This window comes from Aquarana catesbeiana, linkage group LG04, assembly GCF_042186555.1.
Source record: "Aquarana catesbeiana isolate 2022-GZ linkage group LG04, ASM4218655v1, whole genome shotgun sequence".
In the NCBI taxonomy this organism is placed as follows: Eukaryota; Metazoa; Chordata; class Amphibia; order Anura; family Ranidae; genus Aquarana; species Aquarana catesbeiana.
The window spans coordinates 652548253-652574328 of NC_133327.1; the positions used below are offsets into that span (position 1 = coordinate 652548253).

A 26076-nucleotide genomic window follows, 5' to 3' on the forward strand; every position below is an offset into this window, starting at 1 on the left:
GAAGAAGAAAAAAAAAAAGCTTCATCTTAAGGAAAGGAGAAAAAAAAAAAAAAAAAAAATCTTGTGTTAAATGGGATGGAAACCGGACTAAGTGGTCAAATGACAAGTACATTCATATTCAAGATGTATTATAAATGCATGTACAGTAATTTACGTCTCTCCGAGACCACAAAAGGCTCTTGATAAGCAGGTAATTTGCTAAATGGACTCCTTTATCTGAGTATTCGAAGGGCGTAACAAGAAAAATCTACAGAGGCATTAATGTGACGTAAAGGTCAAGCATTATGACATACCTTTCAAACAGTCCCGCCTAACTTGCTCTGCCAGAAGGAGATTGCAGGAAACATTTTGCATGCTGTAGTCGCTGAAGTGGTTCTTGGCGCTAAAAGAGGCAGACAGTCAAAAAGGCATTACTGACATGCTTCTGATAGGATAATGATCGGTTAAGCTCGAAGGTGAAATTACAAAAACTACTGTTCATATGTTAAAAATATTGCTGGAAAATATCGACCTGGAGACAGCTTTTGTGCTAAACTGTCAATGGTTATAGAATAATTATTTTTCTCCCCCGTTCTCGCTTTTCTTTTTTTTTTTTCCTTCTTGATGATCTGACAGATGACAAAGTTGAAAATGAGCGACAAAAAGGAAACAAAGTAACGAGATTTTCCTTTTTAAACAATCTGCTCAGATTCTGGAACGCTGACATATTAGATGACTAAAATAACCGCATCTGTTATGTCTTTTCAATGTATATCATGTAAGATACCCTCTTGATGCTCATTTACATCATCCTTCACTGTAATTATAAAACAGAAAATGGAGCAGGGATATGTTTTTTTTTTTTTTGATGGGTTGGTTACTGCTACTGAAATTGACTGCAGGAATTAACTGAGTGTTTTGGACGATTAATTTTCACATTACAGTCAAGGAGAACCGTATAATCACACAGATCATCAGAAGATAAAACGAACAAATATATGTCTGATTAAGCATGCTATTTGTGCTTACTAGCTGGATTGAGTGCCGGGGGACTCGGTATACTGCCCTGTCCATGTGCACCTCTTTTATTGCGCTAGTTATAAATTAAAGAGGAGTTCCACCCGAGGTCCAGTTAAAAAAAAAAAAAAAAATTAAAAGTCAGCAGCTACAAATACTGCAGCTGCTGACTTTTAATTGGACACTCTCTGAAGTCACGGCACACTCAGTGTTCTCTGAATGCAGAGCTATTATACATGTGCCAATGACATCATTGTGTAAATATTTACTAAACTTGCGCCATTTAGTAAATATTCCCATCAGCTCACTGATGAACATTCACATTGCAACAGGAAGGGGCCATCTCCAAAGTTGGGGAGCATGAAATAGTCCAAAATGTCTTTGTATGCTGACCCCTTAAGAGTTCCCTTCACTGGCACTAAGGGGCCAAACCCAACCCCTGAAAGACAACCCCACACCATAATCCCCACTCCGTCAAATGATTTGGACCAGTGTACAGCGCAAACTCCATAAAGACATGGATGAGTGAGTTTTGGGTGGGGGAACTTGACTGGCCTGCACAGAGTCCTGACCTAAACCCAATAGAACACATTTGGCATGAATTAGAGCGGAGACTGTGAGCCAGGCCTTCTCGTCCACATTAGTGCCTGACCTTACAAATGTGCTTCTGCAAGAATGGCGAAACATTCCTATAGACGCACTCCTAATTCTCGTGGACAGCCTTCCCAGAAAAGTTGAAGCTGCTACAGATGCAAAGGGTGGGCCAACTCAATACTGAACCCTACGGACCAAGACTGAGATACCATTAAAGTTCATGTGTGTGTAAAGGCAGGTGCCCCAATACTGTTGGTACTATAGGGGAATTATGGACAGATGTAAGTTTAAAATACATGCCGCCAGTTTGTGGAGGACCTTTGATGGCTCTGTGTAAGTGGACTTGTGTCTGCTAACAGGCTCCCATTGATCTGTCATGCTGAGATTAAGAACATTCAAGGACATAGTCCTTTTCGTTTTTTTTTTTTCTTACTTTCATACTGTAAGTTGGACATAAGATTGTTTACATCCGTCTGTCTACAGAGCTGCATGGAGCTTCTGATCAGGTCCACCTGAAAAACTGTAGAAAATAGAAGAAAAGAGTGCACTGACCTAGGGCATTATCCAATATAAATTTATTGTAACAATAAAAATGGTTAAAATGTCTACTCACAAACATAAAAGAAAAGATCGCTCAACAGGCCACATGTGTGACTGGTCTTTCCCAGAACGCCTGGAATACCAAGCATTATTGTTACAATAAATTTATGTTGGATAATGCACTAGGCCAGTGCGCCCTCTTTTCTTCTATTTTCTACAGTAGGGTCAGGACAACCCCAGTCCTAGAGGGCAGCAAGACATCTAAAGAAATTATCCTAAGGCACTTGTCTAAGGCAGGGGTCTCCAAACTTTCTAAACAAAGGGGCAGTTTACTGTCTTTCAGGCTTTAGGGGGGCCAGACTGTGGCTGGTGGGAGTAAAAAATGCCATGCCGGTCAATGGGAATAAGCAATACCCCTCATGGGTTTTAATTGGTGGAATAGTGCCCTATTGTTGGTATCAGTGGGAAGAATAGTGCACAATCATTGATATCAATTGGAAGAATAGAGCCCCTTTGTTGGTGTCAGTGGGAAGAATAGTGCCCCTTTGTTGGTGTCAGTGGGAAGAATAGTGCCCCTTTGTTGGTGTCAGTGGGAAGAATAGAGCCCCTTTGTTGGTGTCAGTGGGAAGAATAGTGCCCCTTTGTTGGTGTCAGTGGGAAGAATAGAGCCCCTTTGTTGGTGTCAGTGGGAAGAATAGAGCCCCTTTGTTGGTGTCAGTGGGAAGAATAGAGCCCCTTTGTTGGTGTCAGTGGGAAGAATAGTGCCTCATCACTGGTATCAGTTGTAGGAATTTGCAGGAATAGTCAGTGGCAGTGCCCCATTGTTGGTGTATTACGTGGAATAGTACCATATCATCGGCATCAGTGGGAGAAATAATGCTCCAAGGGCCAGGTAAAGGCAGGCAAATGGCCACATCCGGCCACCCGGGCCACAGTTTGGAGACCACTGGTCTAAGGCAACACAGCCACTATAGAGCCAGTCCACTCATGCACAGGAGTATGCTGCTACCGCCTGAAAAACTGGCAGGGGGACCCGATTGAAAAGTCAACTACCTGCCAAGACAAACTCTCCCATCTGAGAAAGTGGGCATGCGTGTTGAAATAATTTCATTGGCTGCAGTCAAAGCCTGGTTACAAGTCATTTCCCAACGTGCTGGTCAATTGCTTCTGCCAAACTTGGGATGAGTGACATTTTCCTATTTGTACCAATGTTAATTTTAATACATAAAAACATCACACAGCTGAAATCTCTCCATATCTAGCCAGGACACAACTATAGGTCCATAAAGCTGACAACACCCTCCGCGTAAAGCAAAAAAGCATGGCGTCTCACCTGCTGCTGTACGCACCCATCTCAAAATTCAACAGCAGTCTCTGTTCTCTAATGACAAAGAGTTTAATATCAGAAAGCCAAGGCAAGCTTTCAAATTAAGAAGAAGCAGAGCTTGTCCCCTGCATCTGTTTTCCAGCATCTGCCAAATGCACCGACCGCTAATGAAATCCCAGCATAACTTTGCAAAGTTCCTTCCTAGATTAACAAAAGCGAAAAAAAAAAATCTCCTGCAGCAGGGAAAGCAGTGAGAGTAGCGAGGGGATAAAAAGGTCACTGTCATTTAGTGTATCAACAATCAAGATAAATCACACTGATCGTCTTGAGGCTAACCAATTGAGCAGTCTATTCTACCTACTGAAACTTATGCACTGAGCAGATTGGGAAGTAAGCAGGGTCATTGCTAAATTATTCCCATCAATCCCGCAAAATCCTTTGCCGGCACAATATGACCATCCTCTCTCAGTCACTTTCAGCTTCAGGGGGGCCAGAAATAGTCATCGGACTCGGGATTTTCTTAGCAATCCCCTTAATCCCTGCCTAAGCACTCATTGCTCAGTTCCTCTTCTTACTTTGTCCCATCTGTCGGAGGTCTTAAATCAACATTTCACGCGGGAGGGCTGTAAATTACATGAAGCTCGGGATTTACTTTCCCCCAATCTTTCAATCTTCAGTGTGATTAAATAGATGTTAGCCACTGTTACAGACCTAATCTTTCATTCCAATACTGCGACATCTCTAATTTCACGTCTCCCAGACTAGCTCTATATAGACGACAAAACTCATTAGAAGTGCAGCAAATCGGCTACCGGCTTCTCGGTCTGTATTCCATATATGAACATACAGATATTGCAGAGTTTATTTGGTGTAACTGTAAATGAAAGTCCGGGCAACAACCGGCACAAGAGGATCAGTGTCAGCAATAAGGGAGTACAAGTACAGCCAGCCCTCCTGCTCAGCAGGTGCCCAGGCCCCCCTTCTCAACTGATAGCGCCTCGGCCCAGTATAGGAGGGCTGATTGTACGGCCTCATCAGCGGCCCTGGGAACAAATCTCATTTACTATGAAAATAAATTGACTCCGTTAGAGCTCACTCTCAGACTATATTGCCAAAAGTATTGGGACACCTGCCTTTACACGCACATGAACTTTAATGACATCCCAGTCTTAGTCCGTAGGGTTCAATATTGAGTTGGCCCACCCTTTGCAGCTATAACAGCTTCAATCCTTCTGGGAAGGCTGTTCACAAGGTTTAGGATTGAGCCTATGGTAATGTTTGACCATTCTTCCAGAAGCGCATTTGTGAGGTCAGGCACTGTGACGAGAAGGCCTGGTTCGCAGTATCCGCTCAAATTCATCCCAAAGGTTTTCTATCGGGTTGAGGTCAGGACTCTGTGCAGGCCAGGCAAGTTCCTTCACCACAAACTCGCTTATCCATGTCTTTATGGACCTTGTTTGTGCACTGGTGTGCAGTCATGTTGGAACAGGAAGGGGCCATCCCCAAACTGTTCTCACAAAGTTGGGAGCATGAAATTGTCCACAATGTCTTGGTATGCTGACACCTTAAGAGTTCCCTTCACTGGAACTAAGGGGCCAAACCCAACCCCTGAAAAACAACCCCACACCATAACCCCCCCCCCCACCAAATTTTACACTTGGCACAATGCCCGACAACCACCAAACCCAGACACGTCCATCAGATTTCCAGACAGTGAAACGCAATTCGTCACTCCAGAGAACACGTCTCCACTGCTCCAGTCCAGTGGTAGCGTGCTTTACACCACTGCATCTGACCCTTTGCATTGCACTTGGTGATGTAAGGCTCTGATGCAGCTGCTCGGCCATGGAAACCCATTCCATGAAACGCTCTACGCATTGTTGTGCTAATCTGAAGGCCACACAAAGTTTGGAGACCTGTAGCTAAATTCTGCATTTGGATTTGGGGGAAAGACTGTTGCAGATAAACAGGTACAACTTATGTAGGAGGATTTCTTTCATCTCTATATATCACCCGAGGCCAGTCACTTCACCAAGTATATGAAAGGATTTACAACCACTTTAAAGCGGAGCTCCAGCCCCCCCTACAAAAATTAAAAGTCAGCAGCTACAAATACTGTAGCTGCTGACTTAACATTAGGACACTTACCTGTCCAAGGATCCCGCGATGTCGGCACCCCGGACGATTTTCCAATCGGCTCTCGGGTGCTGCGGCCGCTATGCGTGGTAAGGGAAACCGGCCTTTCGGCTTTATGGCCAGTTCCCTACTGCGCATGTGCGAAGCGTGTTGCACTAAGTGGCGCGGCGGCGGAGGAAGGAGGCCGAACTTCTGGGGGCCCTCATTGCATCTGTCTCCCAGAAGTGGGGACGGGTACCTGTCAAAAACAGGTACCGTCCCCCGACCCCCCCCCCCCCCCCCGAAAGGTGCCAAATGTGGGGGGGGGTGGGGGTGAAGATGCAAGCAAGTGGAACCTGCGCTTTTGAGTGGAACTCTGAATTAAAGGGGTTGTAAACCCTCATGGTTTTCAAAACCTTCTGTAGTCCCCCAGTTTTACTGACCTGAACGCTGTTTTCCTCCGGCCGGGAACGAGCACACCCACTCTAGATGGTGTCTCGTGTCCTGACTTAATAGATTGATAGCAGCACAGCCATTGGCTCCCGCTGCTGTCAATCAAATCCAATGATGTGGGCGCCGGTGGGTGGGGCCGAGTCCTGCTTTGTGTGTGAATACACGCAAAAGCAGGACTCGGGAGCGCGCCTGCATGGGTGTCCACCAAGGAGAGCGATTCTCCAACATGTACACCCGATGCGGGGAGGAGCTACCAGCGCCGCTGGGGAACAGATCGGGGCCACTCTGTGCAAATGAACTGCACAGTGGGAGGTAAGTATACCATGTTTGTTATTTAAAAAAAAAAAAGGGGGGGTTTACAAACCCTTTAAGGACAAAAAATTGGCTTGGTAGCATGAAAACACTTAATATAGGCAACCTATGTACTCACTCAGCACTGGTGTACATAGCATGACTTTTTTAATGCATTCTTTATTTACAGAGACAGCACAACATCAGGTGATAGTACAATGCATATGTTCTAATGGTCATAGTAATACATAGAATGTGGTACACTATAAGTAGTAGCGCGGAAGAGGCATTACAATGATAATTTAAAACAAAAGATTCAAAGGCAGTGGCGTAGGTTGAACTGGGTTATCATACACAAGGTGCAAGAAGATGGGCCACCTAGTAATAGTCAAGGTAACTTGGCGATCCTGAAGTTGATTTTTTAATTTTTCTCAAAAAGGAGAACATGGGCAGAATTAAACTTGGGGAACTGTGATTGTGGGGGGTGGTTAAGATGCAAAGGGGGACGAAGGAAGTACAATTGAATTTATCAATGGGTCAGGTTAAGGTTGCTAAAGCTGTGGAAGCGATGCATGGATAAGAATGCAGTCAGACTGTGTTGTGATCTGTACATTGGGACTACACAGATATACAGCTGGGGATGCACTTGGAGGCCCAGCCTGACTGCACACAATGCCTGTGTATGTTGTGCAGGTGAAGATGGCCCTTCGAACGGCTGAAGCTGTGGAATATTAAGGAACTGCTTCCACCGTGTTCACCTTACCCCAATTACAAATCCACAGCTCATAACATGGAAAGTAAATATATTCTTGAAAGCTCGATACTCACACATCTTCTACATGCAAAGCGTCCTCCAATTGGCCACCTTCCAGCAGTGCTTTAATAAGCCTTGCATAGGCAGTTTTGGTTAGAGTTTTCTGGTTCTGCTCAAACTCCAGAAACAGACTGTATGCACCTAAAAAAACAAAAACAAAAAACAAATAAAATGTCTTTTAACATAGGTACATAGTAGGTGAGGTCGAAAAAAGTCCATGAAGTCCAATCTATGTGTGTGATTATGTCAGTATTACATTGTATATCCCTGTATGTTGCGGTCATTCAGGTGTTTATCTAATAGTTTCTTGAAACTATCAATGCTCCCCACTGAGACAAGGGAATTCCACATCCTTTCCGCTCTTACAGTAAAGAACCCTCTACGTAGTTTAAGGTTAAACCTCTTTTCTTCTAACTTTAATGAGTGGCCACGAGTCTTGTAAAACTCCCTTCCGCGATAACGTTTTATCCCTATTGTGGGGTCACGAGTACGGTATTTGTAAATTTAACACTATGGAACTTTTAAAGCAGTCTCATAGGAAGGCTTAATTCACTAAATGATGCCTAGTGAATCATCCATCTGACCATATAACATTTGGGGTTCTCGGGGTGAGGGGTATACACACTCACCGGCCACTTTATTAGGTACACCTGTTCAATTTCTTGGTAACACAAATTGCTAATCAGCCAATCACATGGCGGCAACTCAATGCATTTAGGCCTCTAGGTGTGGTGAAGATGACTTGCTGAAGTTCAAACTGAGCATCAGAATGGGGAAGAAAGCGGAGTTAAATGACTTTGAATGTGGCATGGTTCTTGTTGCCAAATGGGCTGGTCCGACTATTTTAAAAACGGCTGATCTACTGGGATTTTCACACACAACCATCTCTGTGGTTTACAGAGAATGGTCTGAAAAAGAGAAAATATCCAGTGAGTGGGAGTTGTGTGGAGGAAAATGCCTTGTTGATGTCAGAGAATGGGCAGGCTGGTTCAAGATGATGGAAAGGCAACAGTAACCCAAATAACCACTTGTTACAACCAAGGTATGGAGAATACACCTCTGAATGCACAATACACTGAACCTTGAAGCAGATGGGCTACAGCAGCAGAAGACTAGACTGGGTGCCACTCTTGTCAGCTAAGAACAGGAAACTGAGGCTACAATTCGCACAGGATCAACAAAACCATAAAGGGGAGCTTCACCCAAAAGGGGAAACTCCACTTGTTTGCACCCTCCAACCTGTGATGTGAGGCGGAAGACTGCGGGGGAAGGAGGGGGCTGAACTTCCCCCACAGTCTCCCGCTCCACATCACATCAATTCACCGCGGTGATCTGAGCCAGAATTGGGATCGGGTACCTGTCAAAACCAGGTACCGTTTCACCCCTTCCCCCAAAAAAGTGCCAAATGTGGCATTGGAGGGTGCAAACAAATGGAGTTACCCCTTTTGGGTGGAGCTCCCCTTTATGGTTGTGATCGGTGATTGGCTAAACTAATCACATGGTACAGGTAGCCAGGTACCATGCGATTGCTTTCAGCCAATCACAGCTGTTTATGAATTGAAAGCCATTCATGACAGGTTGCGTATAGGGATGGGCTCAGGCATCTGTGGATCATAGTCCCAACCCACCTGAGCAATCCCGCCAGGAAGTCCTCACTGCACACAGCCAATCATAGGCAGTGAGGCATTTCCCGGCCTGCGGTTTCACATACATGCTGCTTCTGATTGGCTGTGTGCAGTAATGGCTCCCTGGTGAAATTGCGCATGTGGGTTAGGACTACGACCTTAACACGCCTGAGCCCATCCCTAGTTGCTTACATTGTTATCACTATGACCAGTCATAGTGATCACATGATAACCGGTTACGGATTACTGGAAATAGTAATTCGCTGGACAGAGCGATCACAAGAGGAGCGCACTGCATGCCCGAGCGGGCACGCTTCTAACCTGGAAGAGGTCAGATCATGTATATACAGTATCTCACAAAAGTGAGTACACCCCTCATATTTTTGTAAATATTTTATTATATTTTTTTTGTGACAACACTGAAGAATTGACACTTTGCTACAATGTAAAGTAGTGAGTGTACAGCTTGTATAACAGTGTAAATTTGCTGTCCCCTTAAAATAACTCAACACACAGCCATTAATGTCTAAACCGCTGGCAACAAAAGTTAGTACACCCCTAAGCGAAAATGTCCAAATTGGGCCCAATAAGCCATTTTCCCTCCACAGTGTCATGTGACTCGTTAGTGTTACAAGGTCTCAGGTGTAAATGGGGAGCAGGTGTGTTAAATTTGGAGTTATCGCTCTCACTCTATCATACTGGTCACTGGAAGTTCAACATGGCACCTCATGGCAAAGAACTCTCTGAGGATCTGAAAAAAAGAATTGTTGCTCTATATAAGGATGACCTGGGCTATAAGAAGATTGCCAAGACCCTGAAACTGAGCTGCAGCACGGTGGTCAAGACCATACAGCGGTTTAACCTGTGTGTTGAGTTATTTTGAGGGGACAGCAAATTTACACTGTTATACAAGCTGTACACTCACTACTTTACATTGTAGCAAAGTGTCATTTCTTCAGTGTTGTCACATGAAAAGATAGAATAAAATATTTACAAAAATGTGAGGGGTGTACTCACTTTTGTGACATACTGTATACACGTGGCTAACGCCTCCCTGATGCAGTATATCCACAGGTGAGCAGCAAGTGGTAATTGGAGGGCTTTCACTTAGCCCACCACAGGTGTCTAGCTGTTCCACTGTGTTGGTCCATATACCCTGCTCCATAGACGTCATGGTCCCCATACACTGCACTGATAATAGCCGACTAGTCAGACACAGCTGTATGCAGTTTGAAACAGAATGGCTCTATAGCATTAGGCTGTGTCTGCATTATGAACCAGTACACCGGGCCACAACAGCATAAAGGAATGCTTTGCATAGGCCTGCCCGCTATCCTAAAATGAGCACTAAACTGCCACTTCCACTTTTTGGACCTGTGATGGATGAAAGTGAGAAAAGAAAATACCTCCTTGTTTTAAGGCGGCTTCACAAAGACTTTTTTTTTCTACAAAGGTAGGTAAAACCTGTTGAAATCAGAAAGCCCAATGCATGACCTGTGTGCATGTAAATCCCACTTTACAAAAAAGTGGTGTTCACAATCGCTACCCTGTTTTATAGCGTGATCTGGAAGTAATAACCAGATCTTTTTTTTTTTCTATTTTACAGTGTTGCGATTAGTGTCAACCCACATGTGGAATTGCACAAAAGTGCATTGCCACATGCATTAAAATGCAGCAAAGCTGTGAATGGGCCCTGAAAATACTACAGGACTACAAACTAAACATTTTTTGCAAGGGGACAGGTCAGGTGCTGGATCACACAACTAGCTGAACAGTATTATAAGCCCTTTGGCAGGCAAGTATTATAACCTTTATTGGTTTTAGTTGTGCAATTATCAGATCATCTTAGTTCAGGTTAATATACACAATGCCTTGGAAAAAGTATTCACACCTCTTAAAATTTTCCATTTTGTCATGTTACAACCAAAAACGTAAATTTTATTGGGATTCCATGAGATAGACCAACACAAAGCGGCAAAAAATTGTGAAGTGGAAGGAAAATAAATGGTTTTCAACATTTTTTACAAATATGTGAAAAGTGTGGGGGGCATTTGTATTCAGCCCCCCCTGAGTCAATACTTTGTAGAACCAACTTTCACTGCAATTACAGCTGCAAGTCTGTTTGGTGATGTCTCTACCAGCTTTACACATCTAGAGTAGGGATCGACCGATACTGTTTTTTCGGTGCCGATACAATACCGATATTTTGGTCACCTTTCAGGCCGATAGCCGATATTGTCTGCCGACATTCTGTACATTTGAAAAAAAAATTTTACACTTTTTTTATATCACTGTTATTGCTGTCACAAGGAATGTAAATATCCCTTGTGACAGTAATAGGCAGTGACAGGTACTCTTTATGGAGAGATCGGGGTCTATAAGACCCCAAAACCCCTCCACTGCACTTAAAAGTACAGTGGAACCTCAGATTACGAGCATAATCTGTTCCAGGAGTATGCTCGTAATCCAAAGTACTAGCAGTACTCTTTTCACGAGCCTTTCCGAGGTTTGCCGAGGTCAGCCGAACTGTCCTCGGGCCTTTCCGTGCATTTATGAACGCCGACGATCGGCGCTGTTCGGCTCCGGCGCCCCCCACCTCAGGCCAAAAGCGCTACTGCACACCGCTTTTAGCCAGAATCCTGCTCGTTTTGCGAGACAACACTCGCAAACCGAGTTAGGATCTTTAGAAATACAGTGCTCGTTTTGCGAAACGCTCATTAACCGCGTTACTCGCAAACCAAGGTTCCACTGTATTCAAAATGTCAAGATCAGCGTTTTTGAATACTTTATATTCTTTAAAACTGGCGCCTGGCAAAGTGATATCATGATATTGCTTCCGGGTTACTAGTTCTGAGACCCGAACAAAGAATTGGCTTTGTTTGATCTTCAGCCAGCCGGAGGACGTGCCGGCTGGTTTCTCGGACTTCCCCGTTGGACGGGAGAGCCCGGGCCAGTGGCGGGGGGACGTCCCCTCCCACTGCTTGTAATAACAGCCGAATGACTGCTGAGCTGCATCAGTTGTTATTACAATAAAGCCGACCATCCGCTCCAAAGAGCCACACCGGTGTGATGCATGCAGCTGCATGCATCACACCGATAAAACCCCTTGAAGCAATATTGGTAATATCGGGTACGTTTGCGCCTGATACCGATACTTCAAAAAAAGTGAATATCAGTCGGTCCCTAATCTAGAGAGTGACATTCTTCTTTGAAAAATAGCTCAAGCTCTGTCAGATTGGATGGAGAGCGTCTGAACAGCAATTTTCAAGTCTTGCCACAGATTCTCAATTGGATTTAGGTCTGGACTTTGAGAAATTCTAACACATGAATTTGCTTTGATCTAAACCATTCCATTGTAGCTCTGGTTGTATGTTTAGAATCCATGTCCTGCAGGAAGGTGAACCTCCACCCCAGTCTCAAGTCTTTTGCAGACTAACAGGTTTTCTTCTAAGATTGCTCTGTATTTGGCTCCATCCATCTTCCCATCAACTCTGACCAGCTTCTCTGTCCCTGCTGAAGAAAAGCATCTCCACAACAGGATGCTGCAATCACCACGTTTCATGGCGGGGGATGATATTTTCAGGTTGATGTGCAGTGTTAGTTTTCTGCCACACATAGCATTTTGCTTTTAGGCCAAAAAGCTACATTTTGGTCTCATCTCAGCACAGCACCTTCTTCCACATGTTTGCTGTGTCCCCCACATGGCTTCTCACAAACTGCAAATGGGACTTCTTATGGCTTTCTTTCAACAATGGCTTTTTCTTCTTTCCACTCTTCCATAAAGGCCAGATTTGTGGAGAGCATGACTAATAGTTGTCCTGTGGACAGATTCTCCCACCTGAGCTGTGGATCTCTGCAGCTCCTCCAGATTTACCATGGGCCTCTTGGCTGCTTCTCTGATTAATGCTCTCCTTGCCCGACCTGTCAGTGTAGGTGGACGGCCATGTTTTGGAAGATTTTTAGTTGTGCCATACTTTCTTCATTTTTGGATGATGGATTGAACAGTGCTCTGTGAGATGTTTAAAGCTTGGGATATTTTTTTTTTTTTTATAACCTAACCCTGCTTTAAACTTCTCCACAACTTTATTCCTGACCTGTCTGGTGTGTTACTTGGCCTTCGTGATGCTGTTTGTTCACTAAGGTTCTCTAACAAACCTCTGAGGGCTTCACAGAACAGCTGTATTTATACTGAGGTTACAATTGCACACAGGTGGACTTTATTTACTAATTAGGTGATTTCTGAAAGCAATTGGTTCCACCAGATTTTAGTAAGGGGTATCAGAGTAAAGGGGGCTGAATACAAATGTACACCACACTTTTCACATATTTATTTTGAAAAGCATTTATCATTTTCCTTCCAGTTCACAATTATGTGCCACCTTGTGTTGGTCTATCACAGTGATGGCGAACCTTGGCACCCCAGATGTTTTGGAACTACATTTCCCATGATGCTCATGCACTCCGCAGTGTAGTTGAGCAGCATGGGAAATGTAGTTCCAAAACATCTGGGGTGCCAAGGTTCACCATCACTGGCCTATCACATAAAATCCCAATAAAATGCATTTACATTTTTGGTTGTAACATGACAAATTGTGGAAAATTTCAAGGGGTATGAATATTTTTTTAAGGCACTGTAACTTATTTATACACGTAATATTGTTCCATGAATTGCTTCAATTTTCATTAATTTCCAAAATCAGTCTAGTCTCTGTTGCGTTGCATGTACTGAGACACAAAAGAAAACATGAATTTATTTGGTGAAGGCAGTTGTTTAGGCTGCAATTTGGGTTATTTTTATTTGACTGAATAACAGTTTTATGTCACACATTCAAGATCACTGTTATTCGACCGGACAAGCACGAAAATTTTCCTCGTACGATACCAGATCGTGCGATTTTCGTTTAGTCAGTACAGTTGTCATCTGAAAACACAATACAAGAACACGACATCACTTCTGATTTATTCTTCTGTCGTACGAGAATTTTCGTGACTTCAGCAACCTGTTCAATTTCTACTTGCGACTATTAAGCGAAAAAAGTCGTACGATCTGTCGTACGATATTCGGATCGTGTGTACGGGCCATTAGGCTATGAAAAGAAGTTTGACAAAATAGGTAACTAGTTTTTTATATAGGAGATCCTAAAGCGCTTAATGAAGCTGCAATCCAAAGTGATAAGTGTGGAAGCAATCTGAATAATAATTGGGCTGGGATAAGACCTTTAAAACACAACTTAACTTTCAGTTGGAATAAGTTACATACATTCCAGGTGCTTCAAAACAAAACAAAAGGTGTGCAAAGTCTTATGCCTTGCTTACACTTGTTGGGGTACGGGGAAAATGTGCCGTTGAGAGGTTTAAAGGAATAAAAAAGGCAAGGGGCAGTGGGGAGGTAGTATATTATATTGCTTTGCAACAAGCGACAGAACATTTCCTTCATGTAAACAGGGTTCTTGCAAGATTTTGTTTGGCACTCTTAGCCCCGGTTCACACAGGGGCGACTTAGCCGCCTGACAAGTTGCGTCCCGTTCTGTACTGTGGAACCGTTCTAATAGGAGCGACTCAAGTCGCTCCGACTTAGAAAAAGGTTCCTGTACTACTTTTGGGGCGACTTCAGGCGACTTGCATTGACTTCTATACAGAAGTCGTTTTGCAAGTCGCCGCTGAAGTCGTGTCCAGGTCGCCTCACAGAGTCGGCCTGCAAGCCCTGTTGCCCCTGTGTGAACCAGCTCTTACCCGAAATTTGTATTAAAAAAAATATGTTACAACATCAACATACCGTTAAAATCGCCCTTCTTACACAAATCCACCACTCCTTTGCTATGGTTGTCTGCGTGATCACTTCCTTGCTTGAACTTTAAAACAAAGACAAAAAAATGGCTCTAAGTGTAAGCACAATAAAACAGATCATTGTTACATTTCCTACAGCCAAGACCAGGGGTGTCAAAATTATATAATTGCGGGCCGCATCAGCATTATTGTTTCCCTCAAAGGGCCGGTTTGTGTCTGCAAGACTATATAGGAGCACGTGGTGTACCTGAACCCCATAGAGAATCTGTGGGGTATTATCAAGAGGAAGATGAGAGACACCAGACCCAACAATGCTGAGGGCCGCTATCAAAACAACCTGGGCTTCCATATCACCTCAGCAGTGCCACAGGGTGATCTCCTCCATGCCACGCCGCAGTAATTCATGCAAAAGGAGCCCCGACCAAGTATTGAGTGCATACTATATAGTACCTATAGACATACTGTTCAGTAAGCCAACATTTCTGTATTAAAAATACTTTTTTTATTGGTCTTATGTAATATTCTAATTTTCCGAGATGCTGAATTTTGGGTTTTCACTAGCTGTAAGCCATAATCATGAAAATTAAAAGAAAGAAATGCTTGAACTATATCACTCTGTGTGTAATGCATCAATATAAAAAAAAAGAGTTTCAATTTTTGAATTGAATTACTGAAATAAATTCACTTTTTGATGATATTCAAATTTTAGGATATGCATGTGTGTGTGTGTGTATATATATATATATATATATATATATATATATATATATATATATATATATATATATATATAAAATTATATATGAGATGGGCTGTGAGTATTACCTTTAAAGGAAGCCTTTTCTGGGAGAGATATTGGGACTACAATTAATGCTGTGTCTCAATATTATGCACCAATCAAAAAGAACAAGCAAGTGACCTCATACATAGCTTGTGGTGCCGCTCCAAGCAGAGACAATGCCCTAGATCAGGGGTGTCAAACTCAATTTCATCGTGGGCCGCATCAGCATTATGATTGTCTTCAAAAGGGCCGGTTGTATCTGTAAGATTAGATGTCCAGCGCATCCCCTCCCCTTACATTAGATGTTAAGAGCCACCCCACCATCAGAAGTTGAGTCCCCTACTCTCCCTAACATCACAGTGCACCCTCCTTCCTTATGCTGCTGGGAAGAAGCTGGATTAATTGCTTGAAAGCAGAAAGTAGGTGTCTGGAGGAGGAACAGAGGAGGGCTGGAACTCTCCTGCAGCTGCAGGAGAGGTGTGAGGGCCACATGAAATGGCCTGGAGGGCCGGATTTGGCCCGCGGGCCTTGTGTTTGACACCTGTGCCCTAGATCCTCAGGGTTCATGGGGTGCTGGCAATATCCATGTGACGATCCACACAGCAATAAATGTATCTGTGTGGGGACCACCGCTCAACCCAAGCAGCCTACGTAATCCAAAAGTGAAAGGCAGCCTCAGCCTGCAGTTCTTGCTCCTGACTCGTTTCTCCCCGCCTACCAGGGCTTAGTCATATGGCTATGACTAAGCCCTGGTAGGCAGGGAGAAACAAATCAGTGGGTGTGGCTTAACTGAGACCTGCAGGCTGATGCTGCTTTTCAGATTTGGATTACATAGGCTGCTTGGGTTGAGCTGCGATCCCCACACAGGCACAAGAAGAAGCAAGAACAGAATTCTGACTTAAAGCCTATATAAACCTCTCCTATTTGCACCTTTTTTGGTGTGTTAAATATACCATATTTATATATATGAAAGCGTTTAGTTATATTTGTTCTACAAGTGCAAAAAATATGTTTTAATCGTGCCAGAAATCCAGCACTGTCCCCCTTAGCATTCAACCCAGACATCAAAGTGATTGTAAAAAGTCTTTTTTTTTCTCAAAAAATAACACACGTTACATTTTAACTGCTTTTTGTAGTGGTATTACACAGAGCAGCTCGGGTCCCTCTTCGGCTATCCTGGCCCCTTCCTCCTGTCGAGTGCCCCCACAGCAAGCAGCTTCCTATGGGGGCACCTGAGCTGAGTGACAGCTCCCTGTGTCCATTCAGACACTGAGCCCCATTTCGACCTGCCCCTCTCTCTCTCCTGATTGGCTGAGTTTGATTGACAGCAGCGGGAGCCAATGGCACCACTGCTGTGTCTCAGCTAATCAGGAGTAGAGTCCCGGACGGCCCGAGGAACTTGTGGACATCGCTGGAGAGAGATGACGCTCAGGTAAGTATTAGGGGGGCTACAACACACAAAAGGCTTTTTATCTTAGTGCATAGAATGCATGATAAGATAAAGATAAAAAAACCTTCTGACTTTACAACCACTTTAAAAGGGGTTGTAAACCCTGCACAGTTTTTAACCTTAGCTTCACCATTTTGCACTTACTGTTTGTGACATTTAGCACGTCACTGTTATTTGATACTTTATATAGTCATTCATATTTACTATTAAGAAATTGTGCTGATTATTTCACCACTTTATTCTATGCATTAAGGTGAAAAACCTTTTGTGCTGCAGTAACCCCCTAGAGCCCCCCTTTTTCTTACCTGAACCCAATCGTTTCAGCAACAGGGACGAGCACAGCAGCTCCAGCCGCTGTCTTGGGTCCTCATTGGATAGATTGATAGCATTGGCTCCCGCTGCTGTCAATCAAATCCAGTGACACGGGAGCCGGGGCCGAGTACTGCTGTCTGTGTCAATAGACGCAGCAGCAGGACTCTGGAACGGGCCCGCACAAGTGCCCCCATGGAATGTGGCTCTCCATGGGGGCACGCAAGAGGAGGAAGAGCCAGGAGCGCTGCGAGGGGACCCCAGAAGAGGAGGATCTGGGCCACTCTGCAAAACCCTTGCCCAGATCAGGCAAGTATTACGTGTTTGTTAATTAAAAAACAAACAAAGCTTTACAATCAGTGGTATTAGATTTGCCCGGTTCTCTCCGTGGACTACAGAACACCTGCCCTTATGTTGTAGGGATGAGGAGAGCAGAAAGTGCTGTGCAGTCCTATCTGAGTATGACAATGCTGCTCCTCTATAGATACAACATAGTGAATGACTTTTGCCACCATAGGAAAAGAAGGGTGCTACTGGCAGGACCACCAGGTGAAACTAAAGGGAAAAAACCCTGAAAAGAAGAAAAACAAATGCAGCAACTACAGCTTGTAAGCTGTAATATATTACATTTTTGTCTTGGTGTCCAGATACACTTTAAAGAATCTCTAAACCCCAAAACATCAATTTAATATGTTGCAGCTTATCAGTCATCCAATAATATGGCTGCATTAGTTTCCCTTTTCACTTCCCCCCCCTTTATTTTACCTTGCAAATCAATATAAATAAAATAATACACATTGTGTCTAAGTGGCTACGCTCACTCACTACAGTGTATCTATGGAGGAAGCCACCAATTCTGGTCTCCCATGATACTTCCTCTCTTTACCTCCATTACATGGGGGGCTCAGGATTAGAAGTTAACAGAACAAAGATGGCTTTTGTTTTCAGTTTAGCTTACAGGGCATAAGGCCACTGAATTTGCGGCAATGTCAACACGTATTTTCTATACTTGCTAAAAATGTTCTTGGCCTGAAAAAAAGTTAGAAAGACAGCATGGGAGCCGGGCAACTAGCATTTTCAGGTCAGGAATGGCAGGCTCTATTTTCTTCCACAAAAGCTTTACTTTAGAACTACAAAACGTAGTGAAACAGGTTTAGTTACCTCTGGGATGTGAGCAAAAATATCTTGACCATTTTCCTTAAATATTTTGGTGAACAGGGCCTGGGTTTTCTCCAGTACTGCGACTTTCTCCTTCTTCATTTTGTGCCAGAGTGGTATTGCCTTAGCCCAATCATTATTTTTTGCTGAAACACAGAGATTATCAGTTTTACTTGTTTTTAAAGGAGCAGGCTTTTTTTCTGACACTAGTTGCTTACAAGTAAAAATCTGTATTTTTTGCAAGAAGTTTACTTGAAACTCACAACATTACATATATTTTTTAAGCAGAGACCCTAGAAAATAAAACGGCAGTCGTCGTAATTTATGTCACACGGCTTTTGTGCAGCAGTTTTTCAAATGCAATTTTATTTTTAATAACACTTTAGTGAAACTTAAAAAAACAAAAACAAAAAACAAAAAACAAAATATGTAGCCCAATTTTTTGTATATGAAAGATGTTACACTGCGTTAATTGATACCCAACATGTCATGTTTTAAAATTGTGCACGCTTGTAGAATGGCGCCAAACTGCGGTACTTAAAAACCTCCATAGGTGACACTTTAAAAATTTCTACAGGCTACCAGTTTAGAGTTACAGAGGAGGTTTAGTGCAGGAATTATTGCTCTTGCTCAGACATTCACGCCGATACCTCACACGTGTAATGTGAACACAGTTTACATATGTGGGTGTGACCTACGAATGCGTTCACTACTGGACGTGAGCATGCGGGGGGCGGTGGTGCTTTTACTAATTTTTTTTTTTTTTTACACTGTCCCCTTAAAACAGGTTTTTTTTTTTCACTTTTATTGCTATCGCAAGGAATGTAACAATACAGCATGGCAGGCCCTCTTTATGGAGAGATCTGGGGTCTAAAAGACTCCAAATCACTCCTCTGTCCTTAAGGCCCCTTTCACATTGCTGCGATTTTACCACAATTTCAGGGAATGCCTGTGTAAACTTGAGGTCTATGGACCTGAACTCGCATCAAAGTCGGACCAAAGTAGTACAGGGACTACTTTGAAGTCGGTGCAACTTATGAATAGTTATCATTGGGAGTCATGGGGTATGACTTGACATGCGACTCTGATGTCCAAAGTCACAGGAAAAGTCGCACAAGTGTGAAAGAGGCCTAAAAAGCAAAAGATAAAAAATTTTTAAAAAATTATCTTTTGCTTTAAGAAAAAAAAAAAAAAGCCATGTGAACCAGAAGTGACCTCATGACGTCACTTCAGTCCTCCAAGGGCATAGAGATGAGTGGTGGCAATCTTGCCATTGCTTATGTAGCGGGCACCTATTTTTAGATAGGTCACCTTTATTGTCAGTTTCTATGTCAGGTAAATTTAGACAGGCGTATGCTATTACAGCAGGCCTGTTTGTTGATTTCTATATTTGAGTGACAGGTGTTTGTATGCGAGTCCTGGCCAATCATTGATTTGTTGGTCAAAGGCCCGGAACTCGGATATAAAAGCTGAGTCACATGGTCAGTCGGAGTCCTCCTGTGCTGTTTGCTGTGAGAGCTTGGAAAAGCTCAACCTGGTTCCCGGAGGGGAGAGGTCCCCCCTCCGGGGAGCCAATGGAGCCTCACCCTAGCCAGAGGGGTGGAGGTCTGGTCCTCATGGAGGAACAGACGACATCTCGCAGCATGTAATTATGGATCTCGTAGGTCGCCCCTGCGGGGAAGGGAGCGGGCCGCAGACAGAGGAACCGGGAATCATTTCGGATGAAGAGGCAGCAAAACGGAAGGAAACTGGGCAATCGATCGTTTATGAGTGGCACACGGACTATTGATCAAGTGAGTGAAAGCCCAAGGCAAGGGTACTGTCAGAGACTGGGGTCGTTGATGCACAAGTCAGTAATATGGGTGGCTATGGCCCATGACTTAGAGTTCAACATTGCCTTAGGATTCCAATCAGTATAGCGGGAGGAGGTGATCAGAATGGCTCTCCTATAGCTTAATCTAAAAGTACCATGCAAGCGGGAAGTAGTGGCAAAGAGGTAGCTGCATGCACACTCATAGAGAAATGGATTGTTCTTCTTAAGTTATCCAGATGAAGAAGTTATTCGGAGTGACTCTATCAGTTAATTCTCTATTAAATCTACTTCCATCTTCCCTGATCAAGGAGATCGTTTGAAATGTTTTGTCTGACCATCCGCAATTATTCTTTAATGCTTCCTGTAAGAACCATGCTAAGATGATAATTCAACAAAAGAGCATCTCAAAGAAAGTCCTTCTCCTATCCCCGTTTGTGTTAATGAATAAAGCCTTAAAAAAAGCACTAAGGACTGTGACTTTGAATCTATGGGCTGCGAGGGTTGAGTAGTAAATGTGAATTACAGATATAGCCAATTTTAAGCCGCTCCTTCGGGGGGTCAGCGCTCCACTTACTACTATGCCAAGTCACCACCGGACGGTTTTCTGGGCTCAGCGATCGGTGAGGTAAGCCTGGGAAACAATGGGAAGAGGCAGGGGACTTGGGGGCAACGTGGCAGATGGACTTGTAGTTTATACATTCACAGATTCCTGTGAATTGAAAATGCAGCTGTGCGGGTGCGCCGATTTTAAATTGTGACAGCAGGTGTGGGGTGAGCAGCAGTGAAGGATCGAGGGGGTGTTGCTAAGGGTGACCTTCGCCTTTAAACAATGAGTTGGCTTTGAAAAGTTTTAAATAAGCAACAATGCAGCTTTGATATAACATGTATAACTGCTCCTTCCTCAGCAGCCACATATACACTTTCTAAAAACAGTGTAGAAAGCTGAAGGCAGCAGATTTACAGTTCAGTCCATGTATATTTGGACAGGCACAATTGTCACACGTTTGGCTCAGTTTGCCACCAGAATAAAATTAAAACAAAACAATCCAAATGAATCTGAAGTGCAGACTTTCAGCTTTTAAACAAGGGGTTGAACATAAATATCAAGTACAAAATTTTAGGAACTGCAACCATTTTTATACACAGTACCCCCCCCCCCATTTTCAGGGGCTCAAAAGTAATTGGACAAATGAATATAATGATAAATAAAATGTTTATTTAATATTTTGTTGAGAATCCTTTACAGGCAATGACTGCCTGAAGTCTGGAACCCATGGACATTACCAAAGACTGGACTTCCTCCTTTCTGATGCTTTGCCAGGCTCTAACTGCAGCTGTCTTCAGTTGTTCTTTGTTTGTGGCTCTTTCTGCCTTTAGTTTTGCCTTCAGCAAGTGAAATGCATGCTCAATTGGGTTGAGATCAGGTGATTGACTTGGCCAGTGCAGAATATTCCACTTCTTTTCCTTTAAAAGCTCCTGGGTTGCTTTTACAGTGTGTTTTGGATCGTTGTCCATCTGTACTGTGAAGTGCTGTCCAATAAACTTTGCTGCATTTGTCTAAACACTGCAGAATTCAGCCAGCTGCTTCTGTCACATCAATAAACACCAATGACCCAGTGCCACTGGAAGCCATGCATGACCATGCCATCACACTCCAAGCTCCACCATGTTTTACAGATGACGTTGTGTGCTTTGGGTCATGAGCTGTTCCAAGCCTTCTCCACACTCTTTTCTTCCCATCATTCTAGCACAGATTAATCTTAGATTCAGCCATCCAAAGAATGCTTTTCTGGAACTGGTCTGTTTTTTATAGATGTTTTTTGGCAAAGTCTATTCTGGCTTTTCAATTCTTCAGACTTATGAATGATTTGCACCTTGTGGTGAACCCTCTATATTTGCTCTCGTGAAGTCTTCTCTTGATTGTAGACTTTGGCAATGATACGCCCACCTCCTGTAGCGTGTCCTTCACTTGTCTGGATGTTGTAAATTGGTTTCTCTTTACCATAGAGAGGATCCTGCGATCATCCATCACTGTTGTCTTCCGTTGACGTCCAGGCCTTTTTATGTTCCTGAGCTCATCAGTGCGTTCTTCGTTCCTCTGAATGTACCAAATTGTTGATTTGGCCACTCCTAATGTTGCTGCTATCTCTCTGATGGATTAGTTTTGTTTTTGAAGCCTTACAATGGCCTGTTTCACTTGCATGGACAGCTCCATCACAGGTTCACAGCAACAGATTCCAAATTCAAACACCACACTTAGAATCAACTCCAGACCTTTTACCTGCTTAATGGATGAAGAAATAATGGAGTAGCCCACACCTGGCCATGAAACAGCTTTTGATTCAATTGTCCAATTACTTTTGGTCCCTTGCAAAAGGGGGATGGCTATTCTTAAGAGCTGTAATTCCTAAACCCTATCTCTGATTTGGAGGTACATACCCTCAAATTAAATCTGAGAGTGTGCACTTTCAGTCCACATCCATTATTTAACTATAGCTTGAATATGTTTTGATAAATACCTGAAAAAAAGCTAAAATTGTACCCGTGTCCAAATATATATGGACCTAGCTGTACATGTAAAACTTATGTAGGGAGATTTGTTTCATTTCTGTGTATCATCTGAGGCTGTTCATGTCACTGGGTATATGTGAGGGTTTACATCCACTTAGTAAAGAATACCTACCATATAGGCACAGCAGTTGAAAATATGTCTCTTCCCTGTCAATTCCATAGAGGTCCCGTGTGATCTCCACACCTTTCTCCATCGCTTCTATCTGTAGAAACAATAATAAAAAAGAGTTTCCAGTCAAGGATCACAGAATGCAGTGATATTTTGAAAAGTCAACACGTGCCATTTATATGCAGATCTTTCTGGGTGTTAATGTATAAAAACTGTAGCAAGGAAAAGTGAAAGCACAGACCATCACATCTAAAAATCTGAAAAACCACTGAAATATTTTCTGCTTGTTTATTTGCCTCACTTTTTTTTTTTTTTTTGCCAATTTTGCCAAATAAACTTTATTTAGTATTAAAAACAACCTAAAGTGGTCTGTTGCAAATACTATAGAATTATTTAATAAGAGCAAAGTTAAAGTATAACTTTTTTTTTTGTTTTGTTTTGAATAGAGTGGAGAGGGATTAGAACTCCTGTCAGTTTTTATTGCTGTCTGTGCTCCCGTTTAGGAGATTCACCCTCTCTATTTGTTCTGTTTACCATTATCATTGAAAAGTAAAAGAATCTAAAATCTTGGGGTGTCCCCAAAAATGTAACAAGGGGCAAGCTGTTCTGGTGAGCTGGGGGTCCCCAAAGAGATCCCTTAATTTGCAGGGATTACCTCTTACTTCCTGTTGGGATATGGGACAGGAAGTGAAAGAAAATCTCCAAAATGGGACACAGTGAAAAAAAAAAAAAAAAATCTGACAGGGGTTATAACCGGGCCACATTTCTTTTATTTTTTATGGGATTCATATTCTGTAACTCTAGGTGATAAAAGAATGGCTCAATCATAAAACAAAACATGGAAACAAGTAAACAAATGAAATGCCCCCTGTTCAAAAGTATGCATACACTTAGTTCTTAAAGCGAATTTCCACGCAAAAGTGGAACTTCAGCTCATGTACTCCTTCCCCCCTCAGGTGCCACATTTGACACCTTTTCGGGGGGGAGGGGGGACAGGATACCTAGGGGTGTACTCACTTTTGTTGCCAGGGGTTTAGACATTAATGGCTGTGTGTTGAGATATTTTGAAGGGACAGCAAATTTACACTGTTATACAAGCTGTACACTCACTACTTTACATTGTAGCAAAGTGTCATTTCTTCAGTGTTGTCACATGAAAAGATAGAATAAAATATTTACAAAAACGTGAGGGGTGTACTCACTTTTGTGAGATAATATATATATATATATATATATATATATATATATATATATATATATATATATATCTCTATATAGATATCGAGATATATATCTATAAATATGTATATGCACGTTTTAGCTTTAAATACACAAATATAATGGTTTCCATGCAAGACAATGGGAAATTATTAACACAGCAGACATTACCAGGTTCATCCTCGTGTATCTATCAAATACCCATTTTATCTTGTTTGGAATGGCTCTCAAACCAGGAGTCTAAAGTATAAAAAAAATAAAAAAATAAAAAAAAAAAGAGACAAGAGGAGTAAAGTCAAAATGAATAGAGTAAACCACAGCAATCTCAAAGACTTTTCATTAGGCAAGTATATTATTCAAACAATGTAAAACAGGTCAGTGCCTTTTCAGTAGGCTTTCAGTAATTGCTCTTTTGTCTATGCTCGCTTTTTCTACCAATCTACAGTGCTTGGTGGCTGTGAGGAGACTGAAATTTAGGTGGATGGCAAGATACCATTAGGTAACTTTTCCTATGACTAGACCCCACCCCTTGAAGACAACATTGATGCAATAAACCAGAAGCAGCCAGGGTATGTCTCTAATGAGGAATGAAGTCCTGACAGGACAGATGTAAGGATAGACAAACAGACGGTAACTAGTTGTCAAATGTGTAGAAGTGCTTTGCTGCTCCCCGGTTGCTGCAGGTATATAACACTTCAGGATGAGCGAATACCTGCTCCCTGTGTTAAACAATGTATGCTGTATTTCACTACATGGTATACCAGCCAGTGTCAGGAACCACAGCATATTCTGTGGAAAACAGGATTTTTGTTACTTACCAAAAAAAAAAATTCTCTGAGTTCATTGACGGACACAGCTCTTCTAAATCATACCAAAGGACTTATAGTGCCACCTACAGGAGTAGGATAATAGTCAGAAAATAACAGAGCACCACCTATGGACCCCTCTGGTATAAAATCACCTCACTGCTATAGGCAAGCCAGTTCATAACAAAGCAGTGTCAGAAATATAAACTCCAATAGAGGGCTGGGTCATGTGTCCATCAAGTAAGAGAAATACATTTTCCGGTAACAAAAAATTCATTCATTCAAAGCAGAGCCTGAACGATAGGTGGGCAAACCAGAAAACAACCGGGGCAAACATGCCAACCACTCAAACAACCCTAAAGCAGAGAGGGGGTTTTAAATCACAGGGGACGGCCAATAAGCAGTGCTATGTTATTTTCTGCTTGGTGTCCTACTCCTGTAGGTGGCACTATAAAGCACTATGGGTCCTGTGCACTATGCTGTGCTCCAGGAAACTGATTTAGCTGGCAAGTCCAAATTCCTTTTTTCTTAGATCATATAGTACAGCAGCCCTCAATTTTTATACTTGTATAGTGGAAAATGAGGTCCAGCAAGTGTGGGCTGCCTCGGAGCGTGGGGGAGCACCGCCGGCAGGCGGGGTTCAATGGGAGCCGTTCTCCCAGCGATCGCCCCGGGGAAGAGAGGAGAGCAGGCAGCCAGATCATAAGAGCACAGAGGAACATCGCTGCAACAGCTTTCATTAGATTTGCCGAGTGTTCCCGCCACTCACAGCCCCGCCTCCTGGCCCAGGTACTTTGATAGACAGATAACCTGTCCAATGCTGGGATGTGTTCCGTATATCAAAGTACCCGGGCTAGGAGGCTGGGCTGTATGCGACTGCGAGCGGTGGAAACACTTGGCAATTCAAATGAAAGCTGTTACAGCTATGTTCCTCGGCATGCTGATGATCCAGCTGGCAATCCTCTTCCTTTCCTCTTTCCTCTGCACAGGTAGGCTGCATTGATGGGCGCAGGTGAAGTGGCATTGTTGGGCGCAGGTAGGCTGCATTGTTGGGCACAGGTAGGCTGCATTGTTGGGCACAGGTAGGCTGTATTGTTGGGCACAGGTGAAGCGTCATTGATGAGCACAGGTGAAGCGTCATTGATGAGCACAGGTGAAGCGTCATTAAAGAGCACAGGTGAAGCGTCATTAAAGAGCACAGGTGAAGCGTCATTAAAGAGCACAGGTGAAGCGTCATTAAAGAGCACAGGTGAAGCGTCATTAAAGAGCACAGGTGAAGCGTCATTAAAGAGCACAGGTGAAGCGTCATTAAAGAGCAC

General features: G+C 43.0%; 1 protein-coding gene across 1 annotated transcript in view; it reads right to left on the reverse strand.

The window, feature by feature from the left end:
- The window catches only part of LRPPRC (leucine rich pentatricopeptide repeat containing), a 337307-nt gene that overhangs the window by 63895 nt on the left and 247336 nt on the right, over nt 1–26076 (reverse strand). Inside the window, exons 26-31 of the mRNA XM_073628468.1 lie at nt 24123–24191; nt 22737–22827; nt 18244–18386; nt 14532–14607; nt 7145–7271; nt 294–382 (exon numbers count right to left, since the gene is read on the reverse strand). Of these exons, the coding sequence (XP_073484569.1) occupies nt 294–382; nt 7145–7271; nt 14532–14607; nt 18244–18386; nt 22737–22827; nt 24123–24191 (595 nt within the window). The remainder of the gene's footprint in view (nt 1–293; nt 383–7144; nt 7272–14531; nt 14608–18243; nt 18387–22736; nt 22828–24122; nt 24192–26076) is intronic.